The sequence below is a fragment of the Lotus japonicus genome, chromosome 6 (genome assembly GCF_012489685.1).
Source record: "Lotus japonicus ecotype B-129 chromosome 6, LjGifu_v1.2".
Classification (NCBI taxonomy): Eukaryota; Viridiplantae; Streptophyta; class Magnoliopsida; order Fabales; family Fabaceae; genus Lotus; species Lotus japonicus.
Genome location: NC_080046.1, coordinates 8039420 through 8054036, shown reverse-complemented (window position 1 = coordinate 8054036; position 14617 = coordinate 8039420). Strand labels below are relative to the sequence as shown.

The 14617-nt window shown below is 33.2% G+C and overlaps 1 protein-coding gene across 2 annotated transcripts; it reads right to left on the bottom strand.

The window, feature by feature from the left end:
- Positions 1-237: 237 nt before the first annotated feature.
- Positions 238-13902, bottom strand: LOC130722236 (bifunctional aspartokinase/homoserine dehydrogenase 2, chloroplastic-like). Of its 2 annotated transcripts, none has more exons than XM_057572908.1 (18): positions 13697-13902; positions 11936-11997; positions 11445-11825; positions 8393-8481; positions 8006-8309; positions 7473-7525; positions 7174-7388; positions 6638-6725; positions 6435-6548; positions 5444-5554; positions 5018-5212; positions 4239-4321; positions 3660-3885; positions 2059-2204; positions 1739-1874; positions 1451-1534; positions 1261-1353; positions 238-745 (listed from the first exon to the last, which is right to left on the bottom strand). In XM_057572908.1, the coding sequence occupies exons 1-18, from the start codon at positions 13837-13839 to the stop codon at positions 500-502; spliced, it is 2769 nt and encodes a 922-aa protein (XP_057428891.1). In that variant the 5' UTR covers positions 13840-13902; the 3' UTR covers positions 238-499. The 2 variants fall into 2 exon arrangements, with proteins under 2 accessions (XP_057428891.1, XP_057428892.1); XM_057572909.1 differs by having other exon boundaries at positions 5444-5542.
- Between the last annotated feature and the right edge of the window lie 715 nt (positions 13903-14617).

Below are 14617 nucleotides of genomic sequence, written 5' to 3'. Positions count from 1 at the left end.
TCTTTATTATATATATACTTGTACACTAGCCAATGTAAGACTTCTTTGACTCTCCGCTCAGTATTCTCTAATAAACCAATTTCATGTGGATCATACTATCATTATCATTGTAAATCCAAGTCACGATATGATGGCTGCCAAACAATGTGTTTGTAGTGACTTTAAAAAAATTTGACCGCAGGTAATCCGGATCCATTAATTTGTATTTCCTTTGTGGTAAACCTTCATAGCCTCTAATAACACACAAACACGATATTGAGTTCTCAATTCACATGCAAGTTCATTTGCTAACTTACAATTTGTACATGATTTATAAAGATTTCTCCAATAAGACATCAGATAAATAAATATTTAATACTAAGAGACATCAGTTTTCTAATAAAATAGTAATTTTCCTTATTTGTGGCATTTAATATCAGTAAATGAAAGCCATTATTTATTTATTTATTCACAACAAACCAATGCCACAAGAATGCATTTGCTGGCAAAATTGACAGATCTAAGATGGAGCACCAAGATAGGAGGCTAGTCGTAAAATGTCACTGAATATTCCTCCAGCTGTGACTTGTGCACCAGCTCCTGGTCCACGAACAATGAGAGGCTGATTCTGATACCTTCTTGTTGTGAATGCAATTATATTATCTGACCCGGATAGTTGTGCAAATGGATGATCCTTCTTGTATCTTCTCAGCTCTACCACCCCCTTTTCATTTCTCACGTCTACAACTCCCACGTATCTCAACACCTTCAAACATAAAGATACAACAAATGTTTATTTATACAATGAATAAAATGTCTTTATCATGGAAAAACTAATTAATCATGTAAACATATATGGCAAAACATACAAGAGCAGGAAATCCCACAATCACCTCCCCGCATTCTTGGGATACCAAGTGTGAGTAAGAAATCTCACATTTAATGAGAAAGGAAGTGAGTTTTAAGTGAAAGATATGGTGTCTGATTCACTAGTATAATTCGCTCTTAGCATGATATAGAGATCTTCTTGAATTTTAGGGGTCTCGCTGGGCGACACACTTTTTTAAAAATCCCTTAAAAAATTTATCTCTATTTGAATTCTGAGTAGAATAAGTTGAGCTTGTAGCTAGCCTAAAATTTTATATCAAATAAAAGGGAGCTTATGCTTTTTATTTTGAAATAATGTTGAATGATACTTAATGCGTGGGTGAAGACATAATGTAACTATTATTTCTTATAGTTTAATTTAGATTGCATGCAGAATGCGGTCTAGTTACTCACTTCCCCTGCACTCTCTGCATCTTCTTGTTTCTTTGTTAACTCCTTGTCAAATTTTGGTAATTGTTGGATAAAATCTTGAGCTGAGGCACAAACCTGCATGAGATCATCAAATTCAAAATAATCATTTTAAGGGTAACAATAGCACACACTAAAAATCAGAACTTTAAAATTAAAACATTTTGGTTCTTACTCTTAACGGTTCAGGGACAAGATTTTCAACAGGAATATCAGAAAACTCTAGCTTTAAGCCAGATTCCCTTGCAAGAATTATCACCTGTAAAGCCGCAGGATTTTAAATTTCAAATGATCACGACCAAGAAAGGACTAAATTAAGCATGTAAATCACTATATTCCCTTCTAATCATTCTCAAACCAAGCATATCTTAATACTGAAATTCATGAATGTTCACTGCAAAATGTTACTTTATTGAAATTTGACAAAAAATGTGGCAGATATGTTAAATACTGTGCATTGTACCTTTCTAGCAACATCAGTTCCAGATAGATCATCCCTTGGATCTGGCTCAGTATAACCTGCTTCCTTCGCTTCAGCAACTACCTCACTAAAAGCCCGACCATCTTTGAAGTTATTAAAGATGTAACTCAAAGTCCCACTACAAAAATAGAGGTAATAAGATCAGGTGAATCAATGTTTCTTGATTTAATTTTTCTATTCTGAGAGGGAGGGTATAGGTGGACAGTTGAAGTGCAACATCAGAAATATCAAAGTCTGAGATGTGAGGTTGTCTACTCCACAAAAAGAAACATGTTGAGAGAGATAACTAGTTTCAAATGAACCTGAAAATGCCTTCAATTTTCAATATTTTGTCACCGGTTTCAAGAAGGCCCTGTAAAGTGCTGATAATTGGAAGACCAGCTCCAACAGTAGCTTCATAGAAATAATGTGTGTATGATTGCCTCTGAAGAGCTCTTAATTTCAAATACTGGATGCAGAGAGAAAAGGTGAGAAAGCCCCAAAAGTAGTAAATTAAATATGAACCAAATAGTAAAAGATTGACATGTATTGTAGCAACAGGGAATTAGAGAAAGGAAGTATTTTGGAAACACCAAATTTCTGAATGATTTGGCAAATATGCTCATTCCCAATTGCTTTCTGAATGATTTGGCAAATAGGCTTAAACTCCGCATTGGACGAGTGTATGTTAGACGCAACCATAGGAGAAAAATAACTTAATGTGACTTACTTTTAGTTAATAAGTTGTCAACTATAAATAGAGGAATCATATAGCTTCAATTAGTAGTTTTGGAGATTAGGAATTGGGCTGGTTTATTGGGAACCGTAGTTGTTCTTCCAGGATCACATTGACTCTGGAGTTGGGTATTTGTTCTTCTGCCTGCAATTTCTTCTATTAATAATTATCAGTTCTAAAACTCATTATCATCAATTTTCCCATACTGTGATATGAAAGATCTCACAGCCAAGACTTGTGGTTACAAGCTTCTCAGGTCTTCATCCTCTCAATAGCAACCTATATCCAATCTCAGCCAACAAACCATGTCCTTTGAACCGTCATGGCTGATGGATTCTGGTGCATCTCATCACATAACCAATGATCTGTACAGTCTGCAACCGAAAGACATGTATGATCAAGTTTTTTGTTTCCAATGGTAAGAGTCTCCCCATATCAACCACTTCCAACCCCCTAAACATTTTTCTTCCCAATTTTTCACACAATGTGCTCTCAGTTTCACAATTATAACACACTAATAATGTCTCCATTGAATTTCCCCCTATATTATGTGGAAAGGGATTTGATCACGAGGCAGTGCTGTGAAGAAGTCTGAACGACAACTGCATGTACAAGTTATCTTCTAATTGATCCTCCTCAAAGGTTTCTTGTGTTGAAACCAACCCTTTATGGCACAGTTGGCTAGGTCAAGTATCTTTTCTCACTCTTGATCATGCTCTCAAGCCTCAACACATTCCTATCATTGTCTCCAGAAATAAGTGTCATGACTGTTTATCTAATAAAAGCCACAATCTTTCATTTTGTAGGACTAGTGTTGTTAGTCATTTGCCTTAGAAATAAGTGCTTTGTTATCTTTTTCAATTGTTAGTTTTGATTGATTATGAAGTTTATCTAATGTATTATGAAGTTTTGATTGATTATGCCTGTAACATACTCACACAGTCACACTTTGCAATGATGTGCTAATATGCGAGAGTGTAATGTAAGCAATTGTGGTTACCTGTAATGTACTCCTCATTAATTAAACAAAACAAACATAAACCAACATTTGGGGATCTTTAGTTTCTGCAGAGGACTATTACTATTCGTTGAAAAAGGAAATTATCCAAAACTTACATGTATACATGAGAAATATAATACTTGACGATAAAGAAGTATACACCAGCAAAATGACAAGTGGTGGGTTACCTGATTTAGAGGTCCTGAATTAGCCTTCTTATTAGGGGTGATAATATGCATTCCTTTGCGCAGCCAGTCATCATATTGGCTTGCTATGACAGAGTCAGATGTGCAGTCGACTATTACAGTGTTTGGTATAAAATGATTTCCTTGTACATGTTGAACAAACTTTTCCAAATTAGATGCTTCTCCTTTTTCCTCTTGAAGTTCTCTCCATTTAACTAAGTTGATCCCTCTGCAATCAAATTATAATTCATCATTGCTGAATGAAATCCAACTTAATATGATTAATAGAGCATAGATAATCAAGGGCATTAGCTAGTAAACCCACGATGTGTGTAAACAATATCATTCATATTATGTAAAGAAAAAAATCAGAGGAAGTAAGAAATTATGGTTTTAAGAAAGGGAAAAGGTAGGAAAATAGGGTGAAATGAACTCCTCATTTTGACAGGAGAAGTTACTAATGTAGGAAAAAGAAAACAAAACTCAGTATCAACTTTCATTTGTCTGTCTTAATCACACAACATTAGAAAAAGGTTTAAGCTTGTAAAAGAAAGGAATTGAGCTCTATATAATTTGACTTACGCATCATCAAGAAGCATCAGCTTTGAACCCATGATGCCCATCACACGCAAGTCAATCTTTGATTCTTCTTTCAGAATTGCGGCCTGCATAAACACATGAATGTTAAATTATTACACACACAATATTTTTTTTTGAAAACGAAACAATTTATTAATGAAACAAACCCTTGATAACAACTAAGTACAATTATGCCACATACTCCCACAGAGGACGCACTATTTCACATCCTGTTTTAGCCAAAAAAATTAGCCACAGTATTTGATTCCCTATAAATATTCACTACCCCCATACAACTGACCTCTAGCAAAAGATAATCTATCAAATTCAGATCCCACCGCAAAGTGATAAATCACTCTCAAGCAAAAAGCCCTGCAATTGAAATTGTTGACAAAATAACAAAGCATTCAAGATAGCCTTAACCTCCTCTTCATATACCCACAACTCCCCAACAAATTTAGAAAAGAAACCACACACCTCCCCATCACTATCACGCACGAAACCTCCAACCCCACTCGGGCCCGGGTTACCTCTAGAAGACCCATCAACATTAAACTTCAACATACCCACCGGCGGCAGATTCCATGTATTTTCATTCAAGAAATTACTTATTATTATGATTTTTCAAACAATTTATATTTAAAAGTTATTTTTCCTGAAAAATATGTAGAGACTATACTCAATAAATTTCAATCTTAGGCATGATATACTTCTGAAAATTTACAAAGTGACGAAAGGGATGCATATATGCAATGTTGCAAACTTATCTTCAAAAACTGTACCTGATCCCTTAGCTGGTCAAGCAGGGTACTCCCTATTAATCCAGGTCCAATAATGCCCATTGATATGGTGGTTCTTGACAGATAAAATCTTGAATGCACAGCCCGTAAAGCCTTTATAGAATCCTCTCTCTTAACAACCACGGTAATGTTGTACTCGGAACAACCTTGTGCTATAGCACGAATATTTATGTTGGCCTGTTTTAATCAAAAGTTTGATCTTAAACCAGTTAAACAAATAAAATAAAAACATGTCAACATATTGCGACTAAAAGATGTGATTAAAAGGTAAAGCATCCATTAGGTCAATGTTACATTCAAAATTGTATGTCCATTTTCAGATTAGTTCATTGTTTAAATTAACTAGATATTAGATTGAAACCTCAACCATAACTATCCTCAGACTATAAGAAACTATAATTCAATTACCTTAGCCAATGCATTGAAGAGGGTGGCGCTAACTCCAGGAGTGCTTGCCATTTTCTGGCCAACAGCTGCCAAGATGCTGCAATCTGGAATCACCGAAACCTGAGAGGTTTGCTACATAATTTAGGCTGTGTTAAAATTCCAGGTTTTATCAAAGATAACAAATCATAACTTAACAAATCATGTATCAACAATATAAGGATGTGTATGGGTAAAACATTTACTTAAACATTTAAAACAATAAGCAAGTATTGCATAAGTTCTTTATTCATAAGCTATTTTGGGTAGATCTTCAAAATAAGGTAAAAAATCTGATAAGTATAAGCGCTAAATCTGAGCGGCTTATGAAAGTAAGCTCGAAACAGCTTTTAGTTAGGTTATAAGCTATTTAGATAAGTTCTCTAAAACATTTGCAAAAACATTTATTATATAAGATAAACTCAAATAAGCACTTCCAAAAGCGGCCTAAATATGCACAAAATTGAGGACAGACATAAGGCGTCCACATTAAGCATAATTGTGCAAAGGACATGAATTATGTAGCATATAATTCCTTTAATGAGTTTGCATTTAAAGTGAATAGTTAAGGCTACACACACGGTTTTTTAATTTACACCACAATCTTAAGTCTCAACATATAAAAACCTATGGTTGGATTGGATACACCCTTTATCACTTTATAGTTAAACTCATTCGAAGTAACATAAAAAGAGAATAACTCAGTTGGAGATTGTTAAGAGGTAGCCCATATATTCCTCTTTCACCTAGTAGTGTATAACTGTATATATCCCAAGGAGTATGAAAAGTCATTTTTGAATATAGAAACACACATTAAGCAAGATTATATCAGACTTCACTCTTTAGCTATAAACCTCTAAAAACGTTACGAACATAGACTAATGGTTTTCCCTGCTTCATATCAATTAAACAGCAGAAAATTTGTTGGAATCATATTGAAATTAGCATTTTGTCGTAGTAGAATTGAATTTGGCACCTGGGAAAGACGCTGTGCACCCAAAGCATTATGAAATACTGTCTGCAATGCCTCAGCAACAGCTTTTACTTCCTTCTCAGGCACCGCAAAGCACACAGAATGCTCACTACTAGCCTATTTAAACGAAGTTAATTTCTGTATCAGTTTCATAAGTGTAACTGAAAAACTAGTGAAAAACATTAAAAAAAAGATGACGAATGCACCTGAGATATCATGATAACATTAGCCCCAACTTCTTTTACGGCAGAAAAAATAGTACTGGCTGTACCTGGAACACCAGCCATTCCAGTTCTGCAAAAGGAAACAATGAGAAAACATTAGTCTACAACTTTGTGAGTAATATTTAAGCTAGATTGTGTATTCCAATAGAAAGTATCAAACAACAAGAAAACCAATCATTCATGATATTTATGGCTTGTCCCTTCTGAGATTTTTGAATTTAAAAATTGTTTTCATAGACAATTTGTAAATCCTACTTTTCAGAAGAACAAAAGAAAAAAAGAGTGTGGATGAGATGTTTTACGAAGCTGAAAAACCTATGACTCGAAAACTAAAATCAGAAGATGATCTGGGATTCCAGTTTTAAAAACTGAACATAAGAACTATTTTTGAAATCTGTTTTTCAAAACTATGCACATCTAATGAGTTTTTTTACTTTTTTTTGCGTAAAAAACTAAATTTGTTTTACAAAATAGTAATGAAACAGACCCTTTAAAACTGCAATACATGACTCACTTACCCCTCAACATTTACAAGTGCCAAGTTGTCTATTGTTGTGAAGCCTTTGACCAAGGTTTTTAATATCTTCTTATCTTCATCACCAATAAGAGAAGGATGGCAGATCTTTGTTCCAGGAGCAGAGGTGTTGAAAATATTCCTTATTATTATGGGTATGCCATATCGAATAACTGGCATTATTGTGCGCGGATGCAACACATTTGCTCCAAAATAAGACTGCACCAGAAACAGATTAAAATTTATTCTCCTTAATTTTTATAGGCATAAAGAGCTTTGACACTTTCCAAAGTGCAAACTCACCATTTCCCATGCCTCTTGATAAGACAATGTCTTCAAAATCACAGCATCACAAACTGTAAAATATATTGTTCATACAGAATTAAGCCCCTTGCTCAAGTAGTTGAACACAAGAGAAAAATATCCTCAATATGTAAAGTGTGAAGAAGTAAGTGCATAGTATGAATATGGACTAGCCTACTCTACCCTCAAAGCTAGCTTAGGGAGTTAGGGGTGATGGTTGCTCTACCCATTATAAGAACTGTTTTGCTCATATTTCTAGTCAATGTGGGACTTGTCAACACAAAATCAAAAATTTTCAAGTCCCACAAACAAACAGCAACCACAATTGTGGTTGCATCAACCGCATTTGTCGATAGTTTTTCAGCAATTTCAATTATCCCAATACAACAACAGAGACAGCAACCACAATTTAAAGCCATGAGTAACCTATGCCACAGTAATTAATATTAGAATTGAAATTCAATGAACATCATATAATACCCACCCACACATTGTTAAAATAGGACAAGAAATAAGGAGCAGAATCAACAAACCTTTTCTAGGATCTGCACTATACACACCATCAACATCTGTCCAAATTGTGACCTGACGAGCCCTGAGCAGAGCACCCATAATTGCAGCCGAGAAGTCACTTCCATCTCTCTTGAGAGTAGTAGGAATGTTTTGAGGAGTGCTTGCAATAAAACCAGTAGCAATGATAACCTTAGATGGATTCAAGGAGTACCATTTCTCAAGTCTTTGTTCAGATTGCAAATAGTCAGGATCAACTTGATCAGAACGAGTAGGATTTACAATGAGGACTTCCCTTGTGTCCATCCATTTGCAATCAATCCCATTCTGCAGAATGGACAGGAAGCTTGATGAAATGAGCACAATTCAAATAAATACAAAATTTAGATACTATTTATTAAACAACTGACCTTCCTTATAACATAAGACAGCATCTGTGCAGACCATAACTCCCCATGTCCCACAACAAAGTCAATAAAGGATTCTGTTGCATGACCAGCTGCAACAAAGTAATTGTGTTAGTAGAGATGTCAAGTCTAGCTCCTTAAACGACAAAATCTTTTTAAGTAACAAAACATATCTTAATTGTTATCCAAGATAAATGATAGAACTTTCTTAATTGTCATCCATGATAAATGATACAACATCCATGATAAAGTCAATTAAGTATAATTTTATTTGTTACAAAGAGAAAGCACCTCCAGACTACCTAGCAGGGCATCAGTGGCATGTTTGGGAGACCAGTAGAGACTAGAGACTCACTCCTTGGTAGGAGCTTTAGGGGATCTTCTCAAAGAGGTCCACTCCGTGGTAGGAGCATCAGGGGTCTCCTCGAGGGTTGCCCACCAACTAGGATTTTACTAGACATAGGGGGATTCGAACCCTCGACTTATGCGGAGACGAGGGTTAAACCCAGGACCACCAATTATGTCAATCCAAGTTGGAGTTGAGTATAAATTAATATCTCATGAGAGCATATAGATTCAAAGATTCAATTAGGGGCAATACTTTTTATACAGCCATAAATTACTAACCACACATTGTAAACATTTTTATAATGAAGAAAATTCACTCACACAAACAGTGAAACACACTTCTTCGGAAAAGAGTGTTCCTTCCCTAAACAACCTATTATAGCTCCGACTTCGTATGTCATCTTCCCCTTAATCTCGCTGGTTACTCTGCATACTCATTGTTTCTCCGTCCATAACTTTTTTCCCTTTCTCTCTCAAATGGAAGACGAAGTGAACAGGGAACTGAACCTTCTACCACCATCACGCGCCGTTTTCTTGCTGCTGCGCCAGCAATAGACGGTTGGACTTCCTTCTAGTTCAGGAACAAGAAAAGGAAAGAAAGAAAGAAGATGGTGGAAAATGAGGTGATTTTCTAGGATGTTTGGTTGGAAAGAAGATGAAAAGAAAATGGAAGAGAAAGAAAAGAAGTATGGTCTATAATTACTATTTTATCCTTATATAAACTTTTTACAGAAAATCAACATTTCACTATTTGTTTCAAAAAAAAAATTATCTTTTTAAATACTATGATATTTTTTATTTTATTATATTTGTATTATAAAAAGTTGTAATGATAATATTTACTTAAATTATTATCATACATATTTTATTTGTTGATATCTTATTATTTTTCCTTTCCGATGAATAAAAAAAGTATCTTATTATTTTTTGTAAATTATTATTATTATTTATTTATTTTGAAATTTTATTATTATTATTTATGCATCGGGAAATTTTTATTATTATTATTATTATTATTATTATTATTATTATTATTATACTGAACGAAACCTTTTCACTAAAAGGACCCTTAAAATGTATTTGAGTTAAAGATTTTAATTTTAGGTAAGCAACTAAGGGTATTTCAAACGATTTAGCCTAAAAATGTATTGATGGGAAAGCAAAAGATAATTTTAAAGACACTACTAAATGCTACCATGTTTATTAGATAATTTTAAAGTACCATGTTTTTTTACAAAAAGATATAAAATGATTTTTTCAAAATAAAATAATTTAAGTTGTGTTTTGTTTTACAAAAAAAAAAATCTATGTATCAAGTTAAGTTTGAACCTGGGTTTTAAGGCTATAACGGGTTTGTGTTAACCCGAAACCCATTGGATTTAGATTTGGGTTGGGTATGAGAGTTCGAGTTTGGGTTTGAAAAGGGCAAAACCCGAGTCTGACCCCGACTAGTTGTCATCCTAATCCTAGGCGAAATAAAAGAAATTAACTTATTCTTATATTGCATTCTTTGTGAATGTTTTTGAATTATTCAAACTTCACTTTCTCTTATATCATATTTTTCCACCCCCTTTATATTTTTTATCTTATTTTTATTTTTCTATCAAATCATTAATCACATTTCTCATTTTTTCACTTCTCTTCCGATTTTTGTAGATAAGCTTTGATTTCGGGTGTGAAAATGATAAATAACATTTTGAGTTATGAATATTCATACACATCTCCACTTTTTCTTCACTTCATTTCCTATTTTTTTTTTGTTTTTTCTCTATTAATCAAATCATCTATCACTTCTTTATATTTTCTCTCATTTCTTATCTCTTTCTTCTTCATCTTTTTACGTCAAAAAAAGATTACCCCTAATATTTTACTTGAGGAGATCTCAACATAGTGGCGGAAAAGTTTTATAGTATTATCGTCCAAGAAAGATATATAGCACCTATAAAAGTTAAGCTCCTCGTGGCGAAAAACTTTCTGTTTATATGTTATATAATTTGTATGATCAAAAAAAGACAAAAAATTTGTCCATTCCCGCATACATGAAATATTAAAAATAACATCAAACCGGTAATGTGTCAGTGTCAAATAATCAGAAATACATTGATGCACAATATCAATATGAATAAAATTAAATATTCTAGAGTAAGACAGGATTATCAAAGAAATAGATACCCACCATAACTGATAAAGGTAAAGAAAATTAAAGAACCAAATAGGTAGCTTTCACGTTCAGGAGAACACAAACACTATGTTTGGCATGAAGAAAAAAAAGTGAAAAGAGAGAGAAAGCAAAGAAAAAGAGTGAAGAAAATAAATAATTTTTAGGTTTATTTTTAGAGAAAGTGAAAAAAATTATGTTTATAAAATGAGATAAATATTATTGAAAAGTTAAAAAGTTTTATCATCATCATGATTAATATTCATTAATAATTTTTACGATTTTAATTTTGTATTATTTTAAAATATAAAAGGAGGATTACTTTGTCTTTTAATCTCATTTTCCGTCACTTTCTATTTCTATTACTCTTTTATGTTTCAATATCTATCACATCATCTATTATATCTCTCATTATTTTCTATTTTTTTTCTTATATCTCATTTGGTATAAAAGTGTTTTTAGTGTCGAACAAAATATTAACTAATTTTCACAGTCTCGCGCGCGGTAAAATTTTATTGATAATAGGATATTTTGCTGAGTTTGGTGTACCTATGCATATGGCTTGAAGCATTGCCTTGAGGTTACTGATGTCTTGATGCAAGTGCGATAAGAAAGCAACAAGATCATCTCCATCAAGCAAGTCACGTGCAGTTGAGCTGTGCTTCTCTGAAACAGCTTCCAGAGCAGATAAATATGCATCGTCTCGGGATTGAGCCTTATGAATCAGATCATACATCATGTCCGTCACTTTTGACATCGCAGAGACCACCACAAATTTCCTATCTGAGTAATCATTCATAATAACCTCCGCAACATTTCTGATTCTCACAGAGGTTCCCACACAAGTCCCTCCAAACTTGTGAACTGACCAAGTTTCTCCTTTCGGAAGCTGTAATTTTTCTTCTACCGATACATCTTCCACTGAAACACCTGCTAGTAAATAAAAACCATATGAAAACATGAATTAAAAAGTAACAAATTTGCAAAAACACCTTGCTTTTTTCCGATACAAAAAGTAATTAATTAATCAAAGCATCAACCTGCCAATGAAGCATGTATCCTGGTTCTTGGTGATTCCCTCCCCCATCGTAAACAAGCACCCCTTCACAGACAGAAAAACACTATTTTTTTTAAAAAAAATTCAAGAATAATCCCGCATATTAAATAACTTCCTGGAGTAAAGTTAGGTCATAAAAATATATTTTCATTTCTATAGTTTCTTTCTGAGAAATAATAATAAGTAAATCAATGAACACGTAAATTCATAAATAAAAAAAATTCAGATTGCGTGCGGTCAATGAATCTTGAATTTTTGTTAAAAAAAATGAATCTTGAATTTAGTGGACCACATGTGTGCAATCAAAGATAAGAGGGATCCAATTCAAAGGTTATGATTGGATAGAGAAGAAAGTGAGGGGATATAAAAATGTTTGGCAAATTCTGTGGTACCTTGAAATTCTTTTGGGTACGATACCCCGACTAGATGAAATTGTGAAATTGAAGGGCAGAAAAAAAGAGAAGATTAGACCTTTTAACTTTTGTTGGAATCTTAGACGTCATGCTGGTTGTTGCAGCTTTTTTTAAGTCAGAATCTAGTGGTGGAAGTGGAAATGTATGCGATGTAAAAACAAGAGAGTTATTGACCATAATAAGGGTGAGATATGGAATTTGGTGTCTGGCGAACGACAAAATAATGAGATAATCTACTAAAATGGTCATGAATGATGGTGCTAGAGGCTTTTAAAAGTTAAAAAATTGGAGATAAATAGGTTTTACATCATTAAAGATACCGTACCCTCATTTAAATTAAGGTACCACAACAAGCACCGAAAATAAAATGAAAGAAAGAGAATGTAAAGAAAAAACAAGGAAATTGAGAGAAGTGGAATGATAGAAAAAAAATGTGGTGAATAATAACGACTTTGTCCTTTATATATAAGATTGGAAGTTAATTTACATCTTGCTTTTTAAAGAGGTAATTTGTAATGGAAGGGCATAATGGCTAATTTGCTTGAAAAACAAGTCTTTTCTCTCCTATGCAAAAAAAACTCCCTTTTCCTTTTGATGAGTAACCAAACAATGGAAGGATGTTGGTTATGTGTTTTCTCTCCCTCAGTTATCTTTCCCCTATTTCCATCAAACCAAACAAAGTGAAAGTAACATGAGGACCTCTTTTATGAATTTGATCTTACTCAGTTTTAAAATACTCTTGTTCTTTTCTTATTTTCTAATATTATTTTAAACTTTAACACTACGATAACAATGGTGAATTAAATTAAACAAAAAAATGCTATTAATACTAAACTATGTTTGAACAGTATAAAACTTATCAATCAACCTTTCATGTTTTGCTTAAAAAAGTTGCTTGGACATTATCAAAAAAAAAAGTTGCTTGGCCAGAGTAAAACTCGTCAGAACATCATCCAATATGTTTACACGAAAACTTAAAAAAACAAAAATTCAAGAACAAGAGTAAAACTATTTTAAATTTACTAAAATGAAATATACTTTAAAAAAATAAAATATTAAAAATTTACGAGACTAAAAATATACTCTCTCCTCAATGGAAAGAGGGGAACAACTAATGTATAAATAAATAAAAAGAAAATGCAGGCAACGGCTCTTCTCGATCGTGTAGCAAGATCTTGTTTATCTTTTATCTAACTTGGTTAAAGTTTGGTGATACCATATATAATAGAGTCAAATAATAGGAAATTGCATTGCAGCCTAGTTGATTTCCCTTGGATCGATCAATGAAACAACTTTCAAAACGAGTTTTATGGTGAATAAATTGGACATACCTTTGGGAGGAGCATGAACGTTGGGGCAAGAGTGGGAGAGGGGCACAGTGAGATTGAACGGTGTCGTTGCAGCATGGAAAACGTGGTGTTGGAGAGGAAATGCAGAAGAAGGAGTGAGACATGACAGGGCAAAACGACGCCATGGGAGTGGAGAAATGACAGTGTGTGTTTGTGTGTGCATGTGACGCCTTGATCAAGTTTAATTATACCACACTCACTATTTATAATGAATGTCATAAAGTTTGGAACCCCACAAATAGACCACACAAAAGCAGTGACTTGCCACATTTTTGTAGTGTTTTTTACATCGTCATAATTTAAATTTTTTGAAAAATAAGAGACAAAAAATTAAAATTTCACATTATGGTAGTAAAAAATTATCGTCACAAAAGTAGGGTGAGAAAAATAAGTTAGTTACTTTGTGTAACAAAATATAGTCACAAAAGTAGTGTCTCGTGTGGTTCCGTATCTACGTATCTTTTTAGTAAAGATAGTGTCAAGTCTATTTAATCTTTAAATGTCCATATAGTCGACCAATCTGAGCCCTTCATTTCTACATGGGGACACCTTAGACAAGTGATACTCAATCATTGACTCATTGTAATCGAAATAAATCATTCCATTAAGTTATTTTATTCATAGATTAAAGTTATTACCACCGAAGTCCATTTCACTTTCAAATTGGAAACTTAATAAGTATTTTTTAATATTATATTATTACATTTTTCCAATCAATCAACATAAAATTGTTCAAATAAAAAAACACAAAAATGTTAAATTTATATTAAATTTATTATCAATCAATTTGGAGTGAGAAAAAGATGATGCATCGACAGTATAAAGTTTTTTTACACCGTCAACCAATCAGATTTTAAGGATGTGTCACGTCAATTAATGAAAATAAATAAAAAAAGAGATTTT

What these genes read in the sequence shown, in the direction of transcription:
- LOC130722236 (XM_057572908.1), bottom strand. Translation starts at nt 13,839, where the DNA reads ATGGCGTCGTTTTGCCCTGTCATGTCTCACTCCTTCTTCTGCATTTCC. An exon ending in TAGTGCAGATCCTAGAAAAG is followed by an intron (nt 7,526 to 8,005) that starts GTTTGTTGATTC and finishes TATATTTTACAG; the next exon opens with TTTGTGATGCTGTGATTTTG. An exon ending in AAAATTGAAGGCATTTTCAG is followed by an intron (nt 1,875 to 2,058) that starts GTTCATTTGAAA and finishes CTATTTTTGTAG; the next exon opens with TGGGACTTTGAGTTACATCT.